This window comes from Monodelphis domestica, chromosome 3, assembly GCF_027887165.1.
Source record: "Monodelphis domestica isolate mMonDom1 chromosome 3, mMonDom1.pri, whole genome shotgun sequence".
Lineage (NCBI taxonomy): Eukaryota > Metazoa > Chordata > Mammalia > Didelphimorphia > Didelphidae > Monodelphis > Monodelphis domestica.
The window spans coordinates 47077936-47100640 of NC_077229.1; the positions used below are offsets into that span (position 1 = coordinate 47077936).

Genomic DNA, 22705 nt, shown 5'->3' on the forward strand with positions numbered 1-22705 from the left:
CAGACTAGAGTGATTTTAAATGGAGTTTTTCTAACTCTTGCTGCTGAGTTGTTAGAAATATATTGAAATGCTTATGATTTATGTAGGCTTATTTTGCTAAAGTTGTTAATTATTTCCTCTAGCTTTTTAGTTGATTTTCTAGGATTTTCTAAGTGTATACCATTATATCATCTGCAAAGAATGATAATTTAGTTTCCTCTTTGCCTACTTTAATCCCTTCAATTTCTTTTTCTTCTCTAATTGCTACCTCTAGCATTTCTAGTACAATATTAAATAATAGAGGTGATAATGGGCCTCCTTGCTTCACTCCTGATCTTACTGGGAAGGCTTCTAACTTATCCCCATTGCAGATGATACTTGCTGATGGTTTTAAATAAATACTGTTTATTATTTTGAGGAAAGGCCCTTCTATTCCTATACTTTCTGGTGTTTCCAGTAAGAATGGTTGTTGTATTTTGTCAAAGGTTTTTTCTGCATCTTTTGAGATGTGATTTCTATTAGTTGGGTTATTGATATGATCAATTATGTGAATGATTTTCCTGATATGAAACCAGCCTTGCATTTCTAGTATAAATCCCACCTGGTCATAGTTAATAATTTTTGTGATAAAATGTTGTAGTCTCTTTGCTAGTATTTTATTTAAGATTTTTGCATCTATGTTCATTAAGGAGATTGGGCTACAATCTGTTTTTACTCTTCCCAACTTGAGAATCAGTACTGTATTTGTTTCATAAAAAGATTTTGGCAAGACTCCTTCTTTGCTTATTTTGTCAAATAGTTTTAAAGTGTTTGGATTAGTTCACTTGTGAATCCATCAGGCCCTGGAGATTTTTCCTTAGGGAATTCCTTGATGGCTTATTGAATTTCTTTTTCTGAGATGGGATTATTTAAGTATTCTATTTCGTCTTTTATTTATTTAAGTAATTTATATTTTTGTAGATATTCACCCATTTCACCTAGATTGTCATATTTATTGCCATATAATTGGGCAAAATAGCTCTTAATAATTGCCTTATTTTGGGGGGCAGCTGGGTAGCTCAGTGGATTGAGAACCAGGCCTAGAGATGGGAGGTCCTAGGTTCAAATCTGGCCTCAGCCACTTCCTAGCTGTGGGACCCTGGGCAAGTCACTTGACCCCCATTGCCTAGCCCTTACCACTCTTCTGCCTTGGAGCCAATACACAGTATTGACTCCAAGACAGAAGGAAAGTAAGGGTTTTTTAAAAAATAAAAAAATAATAATTGCCTTGTTTTTGTCTTCATTAGAGGTGAGAGCACCCTTTTCATTTTTGATACTTTGAATTTGATTCTTTTCTTTCTTTTTTGACTACATTAATTAGTACTTTATTTGTTTTTTTCAAAGTACCAGATGCTAGTCTTATTTATTAGTTCAATAGTTCTTTTCAAATTTCTCCTTTGATTTTTAGGATTTCCAATTTAGTTTTTATCTGGGAATTTTTAATTTGTTCTCTTTCTAGTTTTTTAAGTTGTATGTCCAATTCATTGATCCTCCTCCCTCTCTTATTTTGTTGATTTAAGCACTCAGGGGATATACATTTTCCCCTGTGTGCTGCTTTGGCTGGATCCCATAGATTTTGACATGTTGTCTTCTCATCGTCATTCTCTTCAATGAAATCAGTAATCATTTCTATGATTGGTTCTTTGACCCACTAGTTTTGAAAAATTAGATTATTTAGTTTCCAATTTTTAAATTTGCTTCTCCATGAACTTTTTTTATTCATAAAATTTTTAATTTAATCTGTGACAGTAAAACACATGAAGCAATATTAGAGTTGGTTTAGTATATCATATATTTTATCTTTGAAAGTCATAGAAATCAGTTATCCCAGTTTTTTCCTATAAAAGAACCATTTTCCCAAAGCATTATGCACAATTTTAATTAGAATATAATGGCAGAATGATATTCCATAACTTTTAAATATAAAATGAAGTCAGTAACTCAAAAAAGTTATTTGCTGCAGTGAGTTTGTGGGGGGAATTTCATATTCTATATCTATATCATTATGGATATAAAGTATAATGGTTCAACTTTTTAGTGCTTGATGGAGAGGAATTATGATAAAAAGGTGAATATGAAATCGTTATTAGAGTAGCAATACCTAACATTTGAAATGCATCCATGCTCTTTTGTATAATCATATTAGAGTCAAGAATATTTATTTTTAATTTTCACATCTGCAAAAGAGAAATACTATTGTCTTATTTTTCCAAGAGATATACACAGATAAATTTTTTCTCCAGGGAATTTGTGCAAACCATTATAAGATCTAGATTTTTCACAAAAAAACAGAAGAAGCCTCTTCAGTTATGTTGTTAATTAATGTATTTTTTGGGGTCTGGAATGCTGTCACTTTCCAATTAGGCAACAGTTCTTCATTCCTGTAATCTGGCTCAGCTGCTCCATGGTGGCATCTAAAAGCAGCAGGCCTGATTTCTTTTTAGGTTTCTTCTTTTCCACTGGTGTTTTTCTATTATTTGTCTGACCAGGTCATAAAATATCTCATTAACATTGATCTTTGACTTTGCAGAAGACTTTAAAAAGGCAGTTACATCTCTGTCTTGCTAAATTCTGACCCTGTTCTTTTCCAACTACTCATTCATCTTCCAGGTCACATTTATTACCAGCCAAAATCATTGGAACATCTTCAGTATCTTTAACCCATAAAATCTGCTCCCTCGAGTCTCATAAGTCATTAAACGTGAACTGAGCTGTGATAGAATATACTAGTACTGTGACAAGGAAATCACTTTTAAAAGAATGATATATATTAATTTAAGGTCGCCGAGGAATTCAGCTATGTAATTCCTTAATGAAAACTCAAGTCAGCCGTCAACCTTTTATGGAGTTTTAATTACAAACAGGAGGAAGAAAGGAATTAGAGATAGAGAGATAGAGGGAGAGAGAAAGGGGAGAGAAGGGAATAGGGCTTAAATACCCCTTCTGTTTAGGCTGGGCCAAACGGCCCAAACCCTTAGATAGCTGGGGCAATGAAAGGAGATCAGTCCCTATTACTCACGTGACCAAAAAATAGAGAAACAGTCTCAGAGGCCCCCACCTTCAGCTTCCTTCAGAGCAAGCTTCTCAGAGCACACACCAACCACTCCAACAAACTCCTCAACCCCCCTCCCTCAGTCTTCAGATCCCTCTCTCTTTAAGGAAACCATCCAAGTTGCCTCCCCTCAGTTCTCACATCTACCAATCACTGTCCATCAATTTCCCTGTGCCAATGGAGGCTCTAGCTTAACCCAGGACCGCCCAGAGGTCTCTGGCTTTGCACATGTCTGTTGAAGGTCATATTTTCAAATAATTAAATCTTTGATCCTTTGCTACAGCCCTTCCTAAATCCTGTTAACCTGAGTAGGGTAGAGATTGGAATAATTAAATTTTGATCTAGGCTGCAGCCCTTACTCAATCCTGTTAGGACTGAATAGGGTGGAGATTGATTCCAAGTATCTCCATTGTATCAATTCTAAAATCAATCATGACTCAAAGAAATTCCTGTTCTATGCTTAAGCATAGGTCAAAGTCCTTTCCATTCATTGTTCAGCAAAAGGTTTCTGTCCTAAAGTAATCTTAAGAAGGGAGAAGGAACCTCCCATGCCAATGGGGTTCACATTCCAATAGTCAAGACCCACTATCAATAGGAAATTTTTCAAGTATGAAATTTCCCAATGGTGAAATTTCCAACATTTATAAGTCTAAGAAATTTTGAGGTTTACAGTACAAACCCTTGGCCATTCTTCATATACAGATCTCTCATTGCTGTAAATTGCAGTCCCTGCTATATTGAGGTTTTCAAGCATTCACTGTTGGCAATCAACTTCAATTTGCTTTCTGTAGAAGTCTTCTATTGTAGGATCATAATTTTCAACAAAGATTCCTTGGACAAACTGTACAATCAAAACAGACTTCCCCATGCCTTCTGAACCAAGAACCATCAGCTTGTACTCAAATATGATGCAATCTGTTCAAATGCTATATAATCCCCAGATCCAGAGCCTCCTTCTTAGCCTCCTTCTCCTCCGCCACAGGTCCTGCTCTAACTCTGTGTGGCAGCAGCAACAGCAGTAGTGGTGGTGGCGGCAGCCTTGGGAGCCTCCATGAACTATTATTGATTATTATTTTTATTACATTATGATCTGAAAAATTGCTTTTATTATTTCTGCTTTCCTACATTTGTTTGCAATGTTTTTATGTCCTAGTACATGGTCGATCTTTGTATATGCATGTGCTGCTGAAAAGAAGGTATATTCCTTTTTATCCCTATTCAGTTTTCTCCAGATGTCTATTAACTCTAATTTTTCTAACATTTCATTCACTTCCCTTACTTCTTTCTTATTTATTTTTTTGTTTTGATTTATCTAGTTTTGATAGAGGAAGGTCGAGATTCCCCACTAGTATGGTTTTATTATCTATTTCCTCCTTAAGCTCCTAGTTTCTCCTTTAAAAATCTGCATGTTATACTGTTCGGTACATATATGTTAAGTGGTGATATTTCTTCATTGTTTATACTGCATCTAATAAAGATGTTCCTTATCTCTTTTAGTTAAATTATATCTCAGTTGCAGTCCAATAGATTCTGCTCCAGCCTCCTACCTTTACCCTACCTGACTCAAGTATGTTTCTTGTAAAGAATATATGATAGGATTCTAGTTTTTAATCCAATGGGCTGACTGCTTCTATTTTATGAGTGAGTTCATCCCATTCATATTCAGTTATGATTACCATCTGTGTATTCCCCTCCATTTTGACTTCCTCCTTTAATCCTGACTTTTCTCCTTTCACTCTTTCCCTCCCCTCCATTGTTTTGCTTTTTTCCCTTCCCCCTCCTTTATGTTATCCCCCTTTCCACAACCTCCCTTCTTATTCCCTTCTTACTAGAGAGCCTTTAGATCACCCCCCAATCTCTCCCTCCCTTGTATTACTCCCCTCCCCGCCACCCCATTTCTTATTACCCTTCTACTCTATAGGGTAAGAGATAATTCCATACCCCAACTGATCTGATTGTTCTTCCCTCTCTTAGACAGTTCCAGTGAAAGTAAGTTAAATATTACTTGTTGCCAACTTCTTCCTTTCATTGTATTGATCTTCTCTGTCCCCCCACTATGCTTCTTTATGTGATATATTTTACCCCCATTTTTACCTCTTTTCCCATTTCTCTTAGGATTATCCTCTTTTTCATCCCTAGCTTTTTATATTTTTTCAATATATATCACCTTAAACAGCTTACCACCACACCTTCTTCTGGCTACAATGATAATGATAGCAATTTTTAAGAGTTACAAATAGCATCTTTCCAAATAGGAATATAAGCTATTTGACCTTATTGAAGCCCTTACATTTTTTCTCTTATTTAACTTTTTATACTACTTCTCTTGAATTTTGTATTTGAGCATCACATTTTCTGTTTTAATCTGATCTTTTCTTCAGGAATACTTGGAAATCTTCTATTTTATTAAATGACCATCCTTTCTCCTGAAAGAATACAGTCAGTTTTTCTGGGTAGTTGATTCTTGGTTGTAGACCCAGTTCCCTTGCTTTCTTGAATATCTTGAATATTCCATGCCTTCTGGTCCTTGAATGTGGAGGCTACCAGATCCTGTGTAATTCTGACTGGGGCTCCATGATATCTAAATTGTTTCTTTCTAGCAGCTTGTAGGAATTTTCTCCTTGGCCTGGGAGTTCTTGAACATGGCTATAACACTCCTGGGAGTTGTCATTTGGAGATTTAATACAGAAGGTGATCTGTGGATTAAATCTCTATTTTACCCTCTTGTTCAAGAATATCAGGGCAGTTTTCTTGGATTATTTCCTGTAGTATGGTGTTTAGGCTTTTTTTGGGGGGGGGGGTTGTGACTTTCAGGTAGTCCATAATTCTTAAATTGTCTCTCCTAGATCTATTTTCCAGGCCAGTTGGAACTTGGCTCCTGACCATTTTCAGTCATTGCCTCTAGTTGACCATGTCTTGTTAAATTTGACTGAGATGCCTCTTGCGCCTTCTTTCAAGGCATTGATAAAACAAAACAAAACAAAGCAACCTATACACAGCACAGATCTCTGGGGCATTCTACCAGAGACCTCCCTCCAACTTTCACTAAACCCATTTATGGTTTTCTTTAGAGCCATTTATTCATTCAGATCTGAATGTACATAACTACCCCATCATCTAGCTCATATCTCTTCAGCTTGACCAAAAAAGATAGCATGAGAAGCTTTGCCAGGGGCTTTGCTCCAGTTGGATAGACGGTCTAGAGCACTTCCCTCTTCTATTAGTTGAGTTACTTTTTCCTGAAAGGAAATGAGGTTAGTCAGGCATAACTCCAGATTGATAACACCATGCTGGCTCTTAGTGATCACTACTTTCCTTCTAAAGGCTCACATAGGATTCTGTTCATTCTAGAATTTTCCTATGAATAGGGATTAAACTCCCCAGCCTATAATTTGGAGATTACACTCTCTTTCCTTTTTGGGATATCAGAGTTGGGTCTTTGTTTTGTTGTTGTCATTGTTGTTCACAATCTTATGGTAGACCCCCACTCCAAGTAAGTTTTTGAGTCAGCTGTTCACCAGTCACTTTAACTATGAAATAATATAATAATAACATAACCTATTTCATATGGACCTGAGGTCTTGAACTCATTGAGGGCAGCTAGGTGCTCTATACCAGCTCCTCATTTCTCATGGCTTCCTTTTCAGTCTTCTTTGTTCTCTCTTTGCCAACTAGAAAATCATTGTCCTTGGCAGAGAAGACTGAAGCAAAAGAGTCGAGTAGTTCTGCCTTCTCCCTCTGATCCATTACTCTTAGTCCACTTCTCCCTAGTAATCCTATCCCTTCTTACTCTTCTTCTTGCCTCTAACATAGCTAAAACCAAGACTTAAATGGATTTGTGATCTCATTGGTTTAAAAGTTCCACCAGTGCTGATATCCTGACCTGCCCACCCCGAGAGGCTCTTGTTCATATTCTCCCCAAAGTTCACTGTAGGAGTCTCCTCAGTGTGCTGAAACAGAACAAAACAAATACACTCTTTTTTTGTTATTGACTTTTTATGTACAGATTTGCATCACTTCTTCCAGACACATTGAATGTGTGAGAAAATAGACATTTTTTTGAAGCCTCCATCACATCATATTAGCTCGGTGGTGTACCCATCAGAAGGGTGCATCCTGTCCTGCTTCCACTACTGGCAACTTAGGTGGTCTTAGACAAGTCACCTAACCTTTAAAAAAAAAAAAACCTTACTTCTGGTCAAGTTTTGATTCCAAGGCAAAAGAGCAGTAAGGGCTAGGCATTTGGGGTTAGATGATTTGCCCACAGCTAGGAAGTGTCTGAATCCAGATTTGAACCCAGACCACCCATCTAGGTCTGACTCTCCATCCACTGAGACACCTAGTTTCCCTGACTGAATTTCTTTTTAGTCTCATTTTCCTCATATGTAAAATGAGGGGTTGGGTTAGATAATCCCTTTTAGTTTAAAAGTTATAGTCTAAATCTTTGGGTTTGAGGTTTTGGGGTGTTTTTTTAGCCAACCTCAAACAGCTTAATATTTCCAGCTTTATGATGAAGATAATTTTTTTCCCTTTTTCATGTCCTTTTCTCAGTACTTGGATTCACTGGCTCTCTTGGCCTGGGAATGATTATAGTTTGTTAACATGTTCTTGGACAAGTGGGAATAGTAGCACTGAAAAGAGGGTAGGAGCATGGTGTGGCTCTGGCTTTAGACTCAGAAAACTTGAGTTCAACCCCAGAATGTTTGGCTGTGTACTGCTGGCTAATCTTTTCTTTTTTTAAACCCTTACCTTCTGCCGTATCAACTCTATGACAGAAGAGAGGCAAGGGCTAGGCAATTGGGGTAAGGGACTTGCCCAGAGTCACACAACTAGAAAGTGTCTGAGGCTAGATTTGAGCCCAGGTCTAACTGACCTCAGGCCTGTCTCTCTAGGTGTCCCACCCCTGGGTAATCTTGAGCAAGTCACTTAACCTCTCTTGTCCTCAGTTGCCCCATCTGTAAAATAAGAGAATTGTGCTCCATGATCTATGAGATTGTTTGTAGCTGAAAAGACCATGATCTCAGAACCAAGTCTGGCAGTCAAGTGACAGGCAATTCTGTCATGATCCATGGGCTTAATTAAGCCTTGTGCCTCCCCCCCACCCCCCAAAGACCTAAAGCACTTGGGATCTGGGTGAGGCAGCTGGATCAGATGACCTCTAAGACCCCTTTCGCCCCTAAGTCTGTGTTCCTCAGTCAGACCATTTTTATGTGTCCCACAGCCCTTAAATGCAGTGCCAGTCATGCGATGGGAATGCCACGAAGAGTGTTGACTTGAACCATCTTCTGTCTTGCTTCCACTATAATGGTTGTGTGTTTTTATTTAATTGGTGACCAGGGTCTTTATTTGAGGTCCCTAAGAATAGTATGGGGTAAGCCTGGCACCGGGCCTTTTGATGACTTCCAGAGCTTAGCTATAACATGGAGGCAAGAGAGCTGGGCACTCCAGCTGGCAACAGCAGCAAGGAGGGCATGAGAACCACCCCCTACAACAAACAACTTAAAACTCAAGGGATATTATTCCTCAGAGTGAATTGTGATGAATGAATTCTTTACCTCCTCAATATTAACCAAGAGTATTAGAAGTGGCTGGGTAGCTCAGTAGATAGAATACTGGGCCTGGAGTCAGGACACATGAGTTCAAATGTGGTTTCAGACACTTACTAGCTGTGTGACCCTGGGCAAGTTATTCCCTGTCTGCCTCAGTCTCCTCTACTGTAAAATGGGGATAATAATAATAATAACACCTACTTCCTTATTTATAAGGTGCTTGGGATAATTCATAGCACTTAATAAATGCTTATTTTCTTTCTTTCTTCCTACTATTAGGTGAGATAGTCTGAATGAAAAAGAAAACATTTTAATGTGTTTTTTACTATGTTGTTATTTAGTGGTAGAATCACAGAATCTGACCCATAGAATTGAAAAGGAGCCCTGAGGACTTCCTGTCCAACTCCCACCCCAAAGGAATCCTTTTAATAACACTTAAACAGCCATCCAGTTGCTGCTCAGAGACCTTCAAGGAGGGTGGCCCCTGCCTCTGATGACAGCTCATCCCATTTATGGATGACTAATTGTTAGGACCTTTTTCTTTCCTCAAGACCTAAATTTATTTCTTTGCAGTTTCTACCCACTGCTCTGGTTTCTGCTCTCTGGGGCTGAGCAGGCTAATCAGCTTTCATCCTCCTCCTTGAGGCTTTTTTAGGCTAGACATTTTCCAGGTCCTTCAAATAATCTTTGTGGGGCATGATCTCCCAGCTCTTCACCATCCTGGTTTTCCTTTCTATGGATGCTGTCCAGTTTATCAGTGTTGTTTCTAAACTGTGGTACCCAGAACAAGCCCAGTACTTGAGGTGTAGAATGACTAGGGTAGAGTACTGAGGGAAGAGCGCCTCCTTATTTCTGGAAGTGATGTCTCTCAGTGAAGCCCAAGATGGTGCTAGTTTTTATGGCAGCCACTGTCTGACCAGGCCTCCCTATCCTGTACCTGTAAAGGTCACTTTTTAAACCAATGTGTAAGACTCATGTTTATCCCAATTTAGTTTCATTTTATTAGATTGGGCACAATGCTGTAACCTATCAAGATCTTTGTCTACCCCACCCCTGCCATTTGCCATGTTAGTTGTCCTTCCCAACATTGTGCTATCTGCAGATTTGATGAACCTGCCAGCTAGGCCTATAGCCAAATTATCAATAACAAAGGTAAACAGCCCAGAGTCAAGCTTAGACAACCTGGGAGTCTCCATCAGAGAGCTCCCAGAGGTGGGTCTTGAACCATTCATTGCTACTTTCTCCATCCAATGTGGAATTCATCTAATTGTATCATCATCTAATCCACTCTTCTGCCTCCTTTTCACAAGAATCTGATGAGTTTCTCTGCCTGTTGCCTGTTGGTTAGCTGAAGTATAGGTGAGTTATATCAAAGGCTTTAATTTTTCAGATCTACTAATCCAATTTAGTAATCCAGTCAAAGAAGGAAATCAGATTACTCTGATGGCAGGACCTATTTTTCATTAGTTCATTTATGTATTTTATTTAGCCCCTCCTTCCCTTTCACAAACCATAGAAGGCATCATCTAGCAAAATGTAGAGATTATGTCTCTATTTCTCAGTTCATTCTCTGGAGATGAACATTCACAAGTTATTCTTCAAATATTGAATCTTTAACTGTCTACTCATTTAACTCTTCATTATCTCATGTGGTTTTCTCCAAGTTAAAAAAAAAATTAGCCTCATTGTTTCTTATGGCACAGTAGTGTTTCCTCACAATCGTATACCACAGTTTGTTTAGCCATTCCCCGACTGATGGACATCTCCTTGATTTCTAGTTCTTTGCCACCCCAAAGAGAACTGCAGTAAGTATTTTGGAATGCATAGTTCTTTTGCTTTTTCTCTGATCCCCTTGGGAAACAGACCCAGCAATAGTATTGCTGGATCTGAGGATATCTATATTTTTATACTTTTCTGTATATAATTCCAAATTTTTCTCCAAAATGCTTGGATCATTTTACAGTTCTACCAACACTGTATTAGTGTCCTTACTTTTCCACATCCCCTCCAACATTTACCATTTAACCTCTTTGTCATTTTAGCCAATCTGATGGTTGTGAGATGATATCTCAGACATATTTTCATTTGCATTTCTCTAATCAATAGTGACTTAGGGCATTTTTTCATGTGACTGTATATAGCTTTGATCTTTTTCATCCAAAAATTGTCTGTTCATATCTTTTATCCTTCCATCAATTTGGAGATAGCTCTTATTTTTATAAACTTGCCTAAGTTCTCTATATATTTTAGATATGAGATATTATTTGAGAGACTACAAAAAGTTTTCTCAATTTTCTGCTTTCCTTCTAATCTTGGCAATATTTGTTTTATTTGTACAAAAACTTTTCAATTTAATATGCTCAGAATTATCCATTTCACATCTCACAATGCTCTCCATCTCTTGTTTACCCACAAATTCTCCTTCCATCCATAAATCTGATAAGTAATATGTTCTCTGTTCTTCTAATTTGCTTATAATATTTTATTTTGTGTTTAGATCATATATCCATTTTGATATTAGTGAATAGTATAAGACAGTGATGGTGAACCTTTTAGAGACCATGTGTTGTGCCCTGCCCCTTCCCTCTCCCCACCTCTCCCCCCCAGAGACAATGGATCCTGAATGGAGGAAGGTCTACTTTTCAGGATGTTGTTGACCACCTTAGGCACCTATCTTCAGGAAAAGCCAGGCAGGAGAAATTCTTGGGCCAGCAAGTCCTGCCACCATTCAACTAGGGGGGAAGGAGAAGCAACTTAAACAGGGTTCTAGAATAAGAAGAGTTTCCCTTTCTAGTAACAAACTCTGCTGGGTTGGTGTGGGTGCCCATAGAGAGGTCTCTGCATGTCATCTTTGGCACATGTGCCATAGGTTTGCCATCACCGGTATAAGATATTGGTCTATACATAGTTTCTCCCAAACTACTTTCTATTTGTGCCAGCAATTTTTACCAAATACTGATTTCTTGACAAAACCTATTCTTTATGAAGTCAAGTAATCATTATAATCATTGCTTTGGATTCCAGATATTTATTCCTGCACTCTTTAGTGATCTGTTCTAGAACTGCCCTAAGAATCAAAGTCTGGCTTACTCCTCTTTTCTTGTTTTTAAAATCTGGAGATTTTCTGTTCTCCAGTTCTTTGGTATCTGCCAAGTGTTTTCCCCATCTTCTGGTATCACTGACAGTGGCTTAGCCATCACATTAGCCAGAGTGATTGATTATTGGTACCTAAGGATACACAAAGTTGTCTGTTATTATAGCTTTACTTATCTTGGGAATCAACCCTCCATTCACCATTTTTGTTCTCCTTAGCAGCAAAAAAACCAGAAGCCAAATGAGATTTGAACAATTCTACTTTTCTCTGTTGTCATCCCATTTTCTTCTAAGCTGCTGCTTGACCATCTGGTTCCTTCTTTGACCCTCTTCTTTCCTCTTTGTAGCTGTGAAGGCTTTTATTGTGAATCTGAGTTTCCTGCAACAGCACCAGTTCAACCTGAGGTTTAGGACTCCTGCCATTCATTGTTTTATAGCTCTGTGCCATCTGGGTCCTTCTGCTTCTATTTTCTATATGTCTCTTCTTCAAGTGAGTTTGGTGAATTCCCTTTGTGTCCACTCCAGTGTCTTTAGACAATTCTCATTCCTCTTCCTCTTTTTGGAATTATTTCCCTCTGGATTCTTAGGAGTTTCCCATCCCTCCCAGGCTGATTTCCTCCAAAGAACCTTAGTTCATTCTCTTCATTCCTGTGCTCCTTCAGAACACTACTGGGTCTGATTCTAGCAGGTGCAATCTAGCTTGTGTATCAGACTATATGCAGCTTTCCTCTTCTCCCTTCCTGTAGACTCTAGTCACTTCTATACATTTCCATCATTCAGACCCTAGCAGCCAGGCCCATCTTTGTTAGTAAGAATCTGATCCATGGTAGAATTTCCTCTTGTCAGTCCCTTTGGGAAGGCCACCAGCCTTTCTTTTTAGTAGCATGTGTGCTCCTTGAGGACAGAGGCAATCTTCCTCTGATGCCCAGCACCAGATCTGGCACACAGTAGGAGCTGAATAAGAAATAGCTGTTGTGGGAACAGCTTGGCGGTTCAGAGCACCAGGCCTGGAATTGGGAAGAGGTGGATTCAAATCTGGCCCCAGACATTTCCTAGCTGTCTGACCCTGGGCAAGTCACTTAACCCTGATGCCTAGCCTTTGCCACTCTTCTGTCTTAGAGCTGATACTACGACCGAAAGTAAGAGTTTGAAAAAGAAATCCTTGTTGATTGATTGCTATGATTGCTTTCCTGTGTCTGTGCCGATCACTGACTGGAGATTTATTTTGTAGACAGAATTCTCAGATGTAACAGCCCACAAAGTGCCACTGCCAGTGATTGAGGAAAACAACTGTTGAGTCCAGCAGTTTCCAGAGCGATCAAAGGTAAGTCACCTTTGCTTATCGTGGAACACTCACGAGCAGCTCGAGAACACTGATAATGGAAGGTCAAGGCAAGACGTTTGCTCATGCCCTTTCTCTTTCGTGTCACCTTTGCCTGCCCACAAGCCCCTTCCTCATTGCAGGGCCTCAGAGTGGCCAGGACTTGGATGGACAGAAACTGCAGATTTTCAAATACCAAACCCTCTGCCCCGAACTTCAGATAAGGAAGGCACCCTAGGGACTCCTTGGACACAGAACCCAGAGAGTTGCAGTCATTCGCCCAAGGGCGTACAGCAAGTTAGTGGCATGGCCAGGGCGAACACCAGGTCCCCAAGCCCTAACAGGGCACCGCTTCTACCATCTAACATGATGGAATAGCAGCCTCCGTCCAAATCAGACCCTCCTACTCATCACTTCTTTAGAACTCATTTTTAGAAAGATCTCGTCCACATTTAGTCATAGAATGAATGAAATGTATTTTTTAAACCTTTACTTTGTATCTTGGAATTGATACCAAGTATCCGTTCTGAGGCAGAAAGGCAGTAGGAGCTAAGCAGTTGGGGTTAAGTGACTTGGGCAAGGTCACACAGCTGAACCCAGGACCGCCCAACTCCAAGCCTGGCTCTCTATCCCCGGAGCCACTCAGCTGTCCCAGAAGATAAAGATTTAAGAAAAAGAAAAGGAGAGAGCAGTCCATTTCCTTGAGGTGGCCGGCAGAAGAGTTGCCCCGAAGCCCGCTCTTGTGCCACCAAGGGCACTGGGGAGGTCTTTGGCACTGCCTTTGGTCTCTGGAAGAATCTGGAGGCAGAGCTACATTCTGGAGATGGTGGGAAATTAGAGATCACTGTTCTCTCCTTCCTGGTCGCGTTAATTATGTGTCTTCCCTCCCCCTCTCCGCCAGAAGCAGATTGCTTGTCTATGTGGAAGGAAGGAAGCAGACGTCCTTGCATAATACTTACTTTGAAAAAAGAGGATTAGAATTCTTCATGAGCCACAAACAGTTAATACCCAAAGGCACCAGAAGCTCAAAGACCGATTCTTAACACCAGTCTTTTGGATGTAGTCAAGTGAGTCGTTTCCAAATGTCAGAAATACGTATTTACATACCTAGATGCTAGGCCTTATTGGCATATATTTGTGAAACCGAACTTGGTATTTTGCTAAGAAAAACCTGACTCGAGTGTGTAGAGATGCCCTCCTGCTAAATGTGAGAGGAGCCTTGGGAAAGCACAGCCGTCCGAGTGAGAGCCCCACCAGTTGGCGAAGAATTGCCCCAGATTCTCCATTCTTCTGGTGAATGGTCTGAACTCTGTTTGAATTCCCGTACATGCATTTTCATTTTTACTGGTCTGTGTCCAGGGTCAGCTCATAAATGCCTAAGACACGGCATTCTCTTATTATTTTGTTGTTCCGGCTCTGGACTTTGCTATGTAAATAGACATGGAATAATGTGCGAAGTGTTTTTAACTGGAAAGTACTTCCTGAGTGACTGAAAATTGACGTCTTTCAGCCCAAAGAAAACCCGAGCTGAGCAATTCCCCTCCTCGAGTCTGGGGCCCCTCGTACACCAAAGCTCGCTAGGAGATCAAGTGTTATGTGTGCTATTTTTTTTACCTCTAAGGAATGAGAACAGTTCTGTGTTTAACTTGTAAAGTCATTTTATTTTTTAAAAATATGCCATGTGTGTCTGTCTCTTCTGAGAGAAGCAACAGCTGCATTCAATGAAAATATTTTTAACAATAAAGAGAATGAACTTTCTGTAGTCTCTTCTTTGTCACTGTACAGGAGTGGAATGGGGGCGACTGGTGGAGAGACAGAGACAAGGGAGGCGAGAATAAAGTGGGGTCCCTTTCCTGCCCCTCCCCAACTCCTTCTCCAAACCAGAAGCAGCCTGTCACTTCCATTTCATTGTTAGGAAAAGGCCTGGCTGGGCAGCTTCGCTTAGGAATGTGGGGATTTATTTTTTAATGCTGTTACGGACATAAAAGAGCCAGCGTTCTATTGTGCTGACCTAAGTGTACCTTTGTTAAAAAGGTTTCCCTGTTATTTCAGTCGATTTTCACGAGTCTAGAGGACCCACCCCATTTGGCCCATCTAATTAGGGTACTGAGAACAGAAATGGGGTTCGCTTTGGCTATGCTCTTTACAGATGCACCCTTTATAATTCTGCCTTATTTGGACAGAGTAGAGCTGAAAAGATAGAGTTTGATTCTGAATTAATGTCTGCCAAGTTAGGAAACCTAACATGTCCTCGGGGAGGCTGGATTCCAGCAGGCACTCTCCTCCCCGGCTTGCCTAATGAGGAGTGAACACCGCTGATTCGTGGGGTTTTCAGCTTCCAGGGAATCAGGTTTTAATGGGACTGTCCTTATGGGGTTGGGAGACTGGAGGCAGCAGTCCTTTTCTAGATCATACGATGACAAATTCTAGACTCCAGTTCAAATCAGAGAAGCCCAAGTTTGTTCATTAATCTAGGCTAGAGCGTGGAGCATCTCTGCCCAGAGGCCTTTTTTGCAAACATTTACCATGGATGATAATCCAGCTTGAGATGACGAAATAGCCCAAGCAAAAAGTTTCGATGATGCCTTTGAATGCGAAAGATGACTGCAATTCCTTTATCCATCTCTCTAGGAATAACCTAGGAGCAGCCTCCTTCCACGTGATCATATCTTCCCTTCATTGGGGGGCGGGGGGCAGTTCCTGTTAAAAGGTTACTATCCTGGGGGGCAGCTGGATTTAGGAGGACCCTCGATTCAAATCTGACCTCAGAGGCTTCCTTAACTAGATGACCCTGGGCAAGTCACTTAACCCAATTGCCTAGTCTTTATGGTTAAATTGATACTTAGATTCTAAGAGAGTAAGGGTTTGGGGGCAGGAGTTATCCTCACATTCTTTTAAAAATGGCCCCAAAGCTGCATTTTAAAGCCATATTTTAACATCTATTTCCCTTATTGACATCCTTCAGCAGTGAGAGAGAGATACCAGTGTGGTCAGTTACTTGTCAGCCAGGAACCATCTCAGCTGCTGAATGAGATGCTTCTATAAGAGTAATTTTAGAGTGTATGGAAAGACCTTTTTTAAGAAAGCCAGAAATAAAAAGGGAAATCGACACCTTATTATTCAGAAGAGCTAAAAATAGGGGGTTTTGCCTCTAGAGTTGGAGCCTTTCTGCCCAGGGCTGGAAGGGTCTGGGGGAAGACCAAGAACATGTGAGATAGATCCTGAGCTCTTCCCAGAACACTTGCCTGGGAACTTCCATTCCCACCATTAGGGGCAGTTTTGCAATCTTCGGCTGTGCAGCCTCTTCATGTGGAACGGAGAGCCTAGTAAGAAACTGGGCACCCCAAGACAGCGGCGGAAGAGGGAAGGCTCCCTGGGCAAGTCACTTAAAGCCCGGTCGCCTGGCCCCTGCCACTTTTCTGTCTTAGAACTGATCCCAAGGCAGAAGGCGAGAGAAAAGAGGGAAGGTCCAAAGCCAAAGGAGGCTGTCCTCCCGGGATGCTCGGAGCAGTCTTGAAGAAGCTCCCGCTTTTCAGTTCTTGGCTCGGTGTACTCGCAGGACGTCTGTCCCATTCCAGCGAATACAGCGGCTGGACCAGTGATTTTATTTCATTTCATTTCAACAAATGGCCATTTATAAGACACATCGTGCTGGGAGATTACGAAGATTAAAAAAACCTTAACGGGCCCCTTTCTATTCATATAGACAGTCTATAGATAGAGGCCATCTCGTCATTTGCAGATGGGGAAACCGAGGCCCAAATAGGTTAAGGGAATAGGTGGAAGGGCCAGGATTCTGCTAGCTGTAGTTCTTGCCTGGCCCAGGGAAGAAGGAAATGATAGTATCGTGCAACAAGCATGTATTAAGCAGCCACTGTGTACAGGGCATTGTGTCTGGCGGTGGGGGGGAGGGAAGGAGACAAAATTTAAATATGACCAGGCCCTGCCCTCGAGATGGTCCCTAACGTGGTGACGGAAGGCCACTAGAGAGTTATGAGATCAATTGTGACGGTGGGGCAGGAGGGGCACCGGGAGGAAGCCACGTGGAGCTGGGCTCTCCAGGGTGGGTAGGAACTCAACAGGGACAAGGGAGGAGGGAGTTCCCTCCAGGAAAGGACAACGTTCATCCCTGGCGGAGCTGCCCCGAAATATAACGGGCAGCCTTCAGAAGGGCAGGCGCCCCAGCCCTGGAGGACTTCAAGCATGGCTGAGTGACCACTAGTCAGGAATGGGTTTGCTGGACTAGGATGAGAGATTATTGGGATTGGAGGGGGAGAATGTGAAAGTGGGAGGGCCTACGAGTCACTGAACCCAGATACCAGCTCCAGAAGGGACTGACCTTGAATGTGTTGGGAACTCCCAGGTGAGGAAATTCTCTTCTCCCATGCAACTTCTTTTTTTTTTTTAGACTCTTACTTTCTATCTTAGAATCAATGCTAAATATTGGTTCCAAGGCAGAAGAGCACTAAGGGCTAGGCCATGGGAGTTAAGTGACTTGCCCAGGGTCACACAGCTAGGAAGTGTCTGGGGTCAGATTTGAATCCAGGACCTCCATCTCTGTCCACTGAGCCCCCTAGCTGCCCCTCCCCATACAACTTCTAACCCAAGAGAGCCTCTTTTCAGCAGATTTGCCCCAAATCACAACTGTGTGGGGACTGGACCTAGAATTCGTTGGGAAGTCCCAGGTGAGGAAATTCCCTTCTACCCATGCAGCTTCTAGCCTGAGAGACTTGCCAAAGACCCCAAAGGTTAAAGGGGGGACTTGAACCTCAGTCATCCTAGCTTCAGAAACAGAACTCTAGCTCTTCCCCTATGTTTCCTCTGGTCTAAAGTCAACTTGATGGAAATAGAACATATAACTGCCGCGGGGGGTGGTGCAGGGGACAGAGCGCTGGGCATGGAGTCAGAAAGATTCATCTTCTCCATTCAAGTCTGGCCTCAGACACTTCCCAGCTGTGTGACCCTGGGCAAGTCACTTGACTGCCGTTGCCTCAGTTTCCTCATCGGTCCCATGAGCTGGAGAAGGAGATGCCCAACCAGTCCAGGACCTTTGCCAAGGAAAGCCCACATGGGGCCCAGAAGACTCCCGAGGCTTGGGGGGGAGAGGCCTCGGAAGGCGGAAGAACGCTCCACCAGGAGCCGGGCGAGGCCGTATGAGGCTCGTGCTGGGCTGGAAGGAGGAGCGGGGGAAGCAGAGGGGCCCGAAGAATGGAGGAGAGCCTTTTCTAAAAGTCCGAGGGATAGGCGAGCTCCGACCGGGCAAACAGACGAGGAGCCAATGGAAGTGGCAGATGCCGGAGAGCTGAGCCGAGGGAGGGAGCGAGCAGGTGCAGGAAGGAGTTACGGTCGGGACTGAAGTTCTTTGACCTTTGGAGAAGGAGGCGAGGAGCCGGGGCACTCCTGTTAGCCGGCCTCCATCTCCGGGAAGCAGGGATGGGCAGGAAGACGCCAGGGGCCGGGGAAGGCCTTGGAGGTTGTCGGGGGCGGGGCGGGACAGGATGGAAGGTACGGGCGGAGGGAGAGGCGGGAGTGGGAGGAGCTTCGCGTCACCAGGTGTGGGGCGGGCCAGCCTTTCCTCGCGGAGCCGGGGAAGGAGGGGCGTGATGCTGGTGGGGGAGGAGAGACGGGGGCGGAGCCTGGGGAGGCGTGGCCGGCGCGGGGGCCGTGCTCCGGGCCGTGCTGGTGACGCGCTGCTTCAGTCGCGCTGGGCTCCAGGGCCGGGGCGGACGGGCCGTTCCGGGCGGCGACGGCGGCAGGATGAACACGATCAAGAACGTGCCGGCGCGGGTCCTGAGCCGCAGGCCGGGCCACAGCTTGGAAGCGGAGCGGGAGCAGTTCGACAAAACACAGGCAAGGACAAGGGCCAGGCCGGGAGGGAGTGCTCGGAGCGCAGCCCTGCGCGCGCTCTGGCCGCGGCCGCGCATCCGGAGCGCAGTGCGCAGCGCCGGTCGGCGGGGCCGGGCCGGGCCAGGGCGGCGAGGGGAACGTGGACCGAGCCTGGGACCCCGGCGCGCTCCTACTCCTTAGGACGCATCCCTGGGGCTGGAGGCTCTCGCCGCGCCCTCTGCGTGGTGCCCGACGCGCCTGGGCTCCCCTTCCTGACTGCCCCCGATGTCTCTGTGCGCCCAGGGATCGCGGGCTTCAGAGCCGCAAGGGATCTTGGAGGGCAGCCAGGCCGGCGCTCTCCTTTTACAAAGTAGGAAACTGAGGCCCACAAAGGGGAGGGCATTTGTCCGAGGGGCTCCCAGCCTGGCACTCTGCCCGCCCCCTGTCTCCCTCACCACGCGGGGGGATCGTGCCCATGTGACTGGATGTCATTTCTGATTTCCCACGGATGTGTGCCCGACTGGACGCGTCGGGGCCGCCGGGCCCCCTGGGTTCGAGGCTGTGACTCCCCGGCTGCTTTCCTTCCCTAACATGGACAGCGGTGTGGGTAGCGGGTCCGAGCTCGGAGGTGGTTCTCCTCATGGTTGTGGCCGAGGCCATGTGGAAATGGGCAGACCTGCCCGGACAGCCGTGGAGCCGAGCTTATGAATGCTGCTCAGTGTGGGTTTCCCTTCGTAAATGTGTACCCACCCAGAGGCACGTCTGTATCTTTGTGGTACTTGGAGTGCCTGTGTGGAGACGTTCCCCTGGCCAGGCAGCTCCCTGTCCTTGTCGTTCTATATGGGGATCTCAGTAGGCGTGTTCCTATGTAAATAGTCAGCCCTGTGCAGGCGGCTGGTTGTGTCTGGGTGCCCCTTTCTGGTCAGGGGCCTGTGTGTGAGACCCAGGCTGATCTGGAGGAGGAAGAAGGGGCCTGGTAGAGTTGGGATGTCACCCTGTGGTCCCTGATAGGTCTCTGAGCCCTTACTCCTCTTCCTCTCCTAGCCCAAAGCTTATCCAGAAAAAAGAACTGTCCAAAGAAGGCTTCTTGGCTTAAGTAAACACGGAAGCCCATTTGGGGCTCTGCCATCTGATGTCAGAAGACTGAGCTCCTGGCACCCCGGGGTGGGGAAGGGGGAGGGCCTGGCCCAGGTGCTCCATCCACAGGGCTTCTGCCCTTCTGGACCACAGATTCCTCTGGCCTCTAGTAGCTGATATTTGCATAGTGCTTTCAAATTTGCAAAAGGGATTTGCTGTAGTGATTTCACTTAAGCCCCTCAAATAGTGTGCCTTTCTCCCCCAGATGGGCCAGGAAGGGCAGGAGGGGCTGTCCAGAACATCCAGGATGCTTTCCTGGCTCACCGTCCCTTGGCTACCCCCTGCCTTAGAGGATCCCAGACCTAGATCTAAATGAGATCAGATCTGGGCCAATCCCCTCATTCTACATTTTTCAGACCCAGAGAGGCTAGATTTAGATTTGTTAAGGGTTGGAAGAGACCTCTGTTGCATCTAATTCAGACCTTTCTTTAAAAAAAAAAACAACCTTACCTTTTGTCTTATTCTCAGTATTAAGTATCTGTTCCAAGGCAGAAGAGCAGTAAAGACTAGGCAATTGGGGTCAAGTGACCTGTCCAGGGCCACACAGCCAGGAAATATCAGAGGTCAGATTTGAACCTAGGACTTCCCATCTCTAGGCCTGGCTCTGCCCACTTACTTGCCCCATACCCCTTGTTTTGTAGAGGAGGAGGCCCAGGTCTCCAAACTAAGAATTATTGCCTCTGGCACCAAATATAAAATCCCAATGTGTTCCCTTCCTGTCTTTCCACCTTACCCCCCCCCCCATGTGTCCTATGATCCCAGGACAAAAGCTTCCTTGTGGTTTGTGGCACATGAGGTCCAGCAGGGTTCTGGGATTTAGGATTAAAGATAGAGAACCAGAAGAGGCTTCAGCTGCCATCTATTCCAAGCCCTTATTTGGCAGGTGAGAAGACTGAGGCCCTGAAAAGTTCAGAGACTTGCCCACAGGCACCCAGTCAGGAAGCCTCAGAGGTAGGAAGGAATCCTGTGACAGTTGTATTGTAGAAGGAGGATCAGAATTGTTCCTTTTGGCCCCAAAAGGAAGGACTGGGAGCAACGAATGGGTGGAAGTGACAGATTTTAGATGTGATGTCAGGAAAAACCGAACAATAAGAACTGGCCCAGAGTAGGATATGTTACCTTTAGGAGGCGGAATGGTTTCTCTTTCCCTGGAGGCCTTCCAGCAAGGCTGGCCAGCCTCTAACCAGGGATATAATGGAGGGGATTCTTGGTCAGGTCTGGGCTGCCAGACTCAAAAGGTCTCACTGAGCCCTTTTTAACTCTTAAAAAAATTTTAAATTACTTTAGAATATTTTTCCATGGTTCCTTGATTCATATTCTTTCCCTCCCCTCCTTTTTAACTCTTTTAACTACCCTTGGGGAGGCAGGTGGGACAGGGATGATGACACCCATTCTACAGCTGAGAAAGAAGAAGGCTTGCTTGTAATAAGTGTGAGGGACGTTTGGAACCCAGGTCTGCCCGCCTTCAAACCCACTGGCTCTATGCACTACCCCACACTCCCTCTCATCCCTTCTCCAATGTAGAATTGGGGGTTTGGCTATGGAAAGAGAAGACGGGAGCCTTTTTCCAAGGTTGGATCACAAGGAATTTCAGAGACTTTTCTCCCCATCTCCCCCTCCCACCCCCAAGTCTCTGATTCTCATGGAAGGACCCCATTTCCTTAGCGGAAACACCTCGTTTCCTTCTCTCAGGCCTGGAGTTTGCCAGAGAGGCCTATGAGCTCGTCAGTGCCAAGGTGAAAAGTTTCATGTATGTGGTCAGACTTGTTTGCCTGAGCTCTGGCCCAAATACAAACATGTGCACACCCCGTCATTAAATACCTATTCCCTCTCACAACACTTCCGGCCCCGTGCGGCTTCCCCGGAGCCTTCCAGGCGAGGAGAGTTCTGCTTATTTCAACAGTTCGGGGATGGAGGGGCTGCCCTGACCCTTTCCTGAGAATCTACCCCCAATAATAGGATCCATCCATCTCCAGGCATTTATTGAGCACCTGCTGTCGGCCAGGCCCTGTCCCCAGCCCCGTGGGTCCTGAGTCACTGGGTTAACGAGCTTTTGGAGGGGCCCAAAGTGTCCCAGGCAGCGTCCTCAATTAGATGGGAGCCCCCCGAGAGCAGGGATTGTCGGCCTTCACTGTCTATACCCCTAGAACTTGACTAAAAACGTCCTGAGTGCCTTCTCATTCATTCTCTGTGCTGGGCCCTTCACAGGGACCAGGACTGGCATTTCATGGTTTTAGGGAATTCTGAGATGCGGAAATTCCCTCTCCTAATGCCCTAGAGGCAGCTAGGTGGCTCAGGGGAGAGACAGAGGGCCTGATCTGAAGTCAGGTGAGGTCTGAGTTCCAATCCGACCCTAGACACTTCCCACTGGAGAAGGAAAGGGCAAACCCTTCCAGTATCCTTGCCAAGAAAACCCCATGGATGGCAGTGGTCCGTGGGATCACGAAGAGTTGGGCATGACCGAACCCTAAACAACAATGCAGGTTATCACCCGGAAGCACTCAGCCAGGATGGGTTCGGAGGGTGGCGTCCAGCCCTGGTCTTCCCGGCTTTCTCTGTCTGCCGTGCCAGGGTCAGGGCTGGTCACTGAGGATGCAGAGACAAAGAGGAAACCATCCCTGTCCTCAAGGAGATCCCATTCTATCAGGCAGACAATGTGTCTCTTTGTAGGGGGAGGCAAAATAAGATGATGAGGTACAAGAATGACTG

The 22705-nt window shown here is 44.4% G+C and overlaps 2 protein-coding genes and 1 pseudogene across 4 annotated transcripts in view; 2 read left to right on the forward strand and 1 right to left on the reverse strand.

The window, feature by feature from the left end:
* The window catches only part of CCDC62 (coiled-coil domain containing 62), a 63088-nt gene extending 48297 nt beyond the window's left edge, over positions 1-14791 (forward strand). For 2 of the 3 annotated variants that reach the window (XM_007489899.3, XM_007489900.3), the window contains 2 exons: positions 12944-13036; positions 13935-14791. In XM_007489899.3, coding sequence (XP_007489961.1) covers positions 12944-13009 — 66 coding nt within the window. In that variant the 3' untranslated portion in view covers positions 13010-13036; positions 13935-14791. The remainder of the gene's footprint in view (positions 1-12943; positions 13037-13934) is intronic. The other variant, XR_465966.3, reaches the window with a different exon arrangement.
* Positions 2368-4123, reverse strand: LOC100619050 (ras-related protein Rap-1A-like; annotated as a pseudogene).
* A 3873-nt stretch (positions 14792-18664) lies between the features above and the next one.
* The window catches only part of HIP1R (huntingtin interacting protein 1 related), a 67909-nt gene continuing 63868 nt past the window's right edge, over positions 18665-22705 (forward strand). The window contains exon 1 of the mRNA XM_056821836.1: positions 18665-18883. Coding sequence (XP_056677814.1) covers positions 18791-18883 — 93 coding nt within the window. The 5' untranslated portion in view covers positions 18665-18790. The remainder of the gene's footprint in view (positions 18884-22705) is intronic.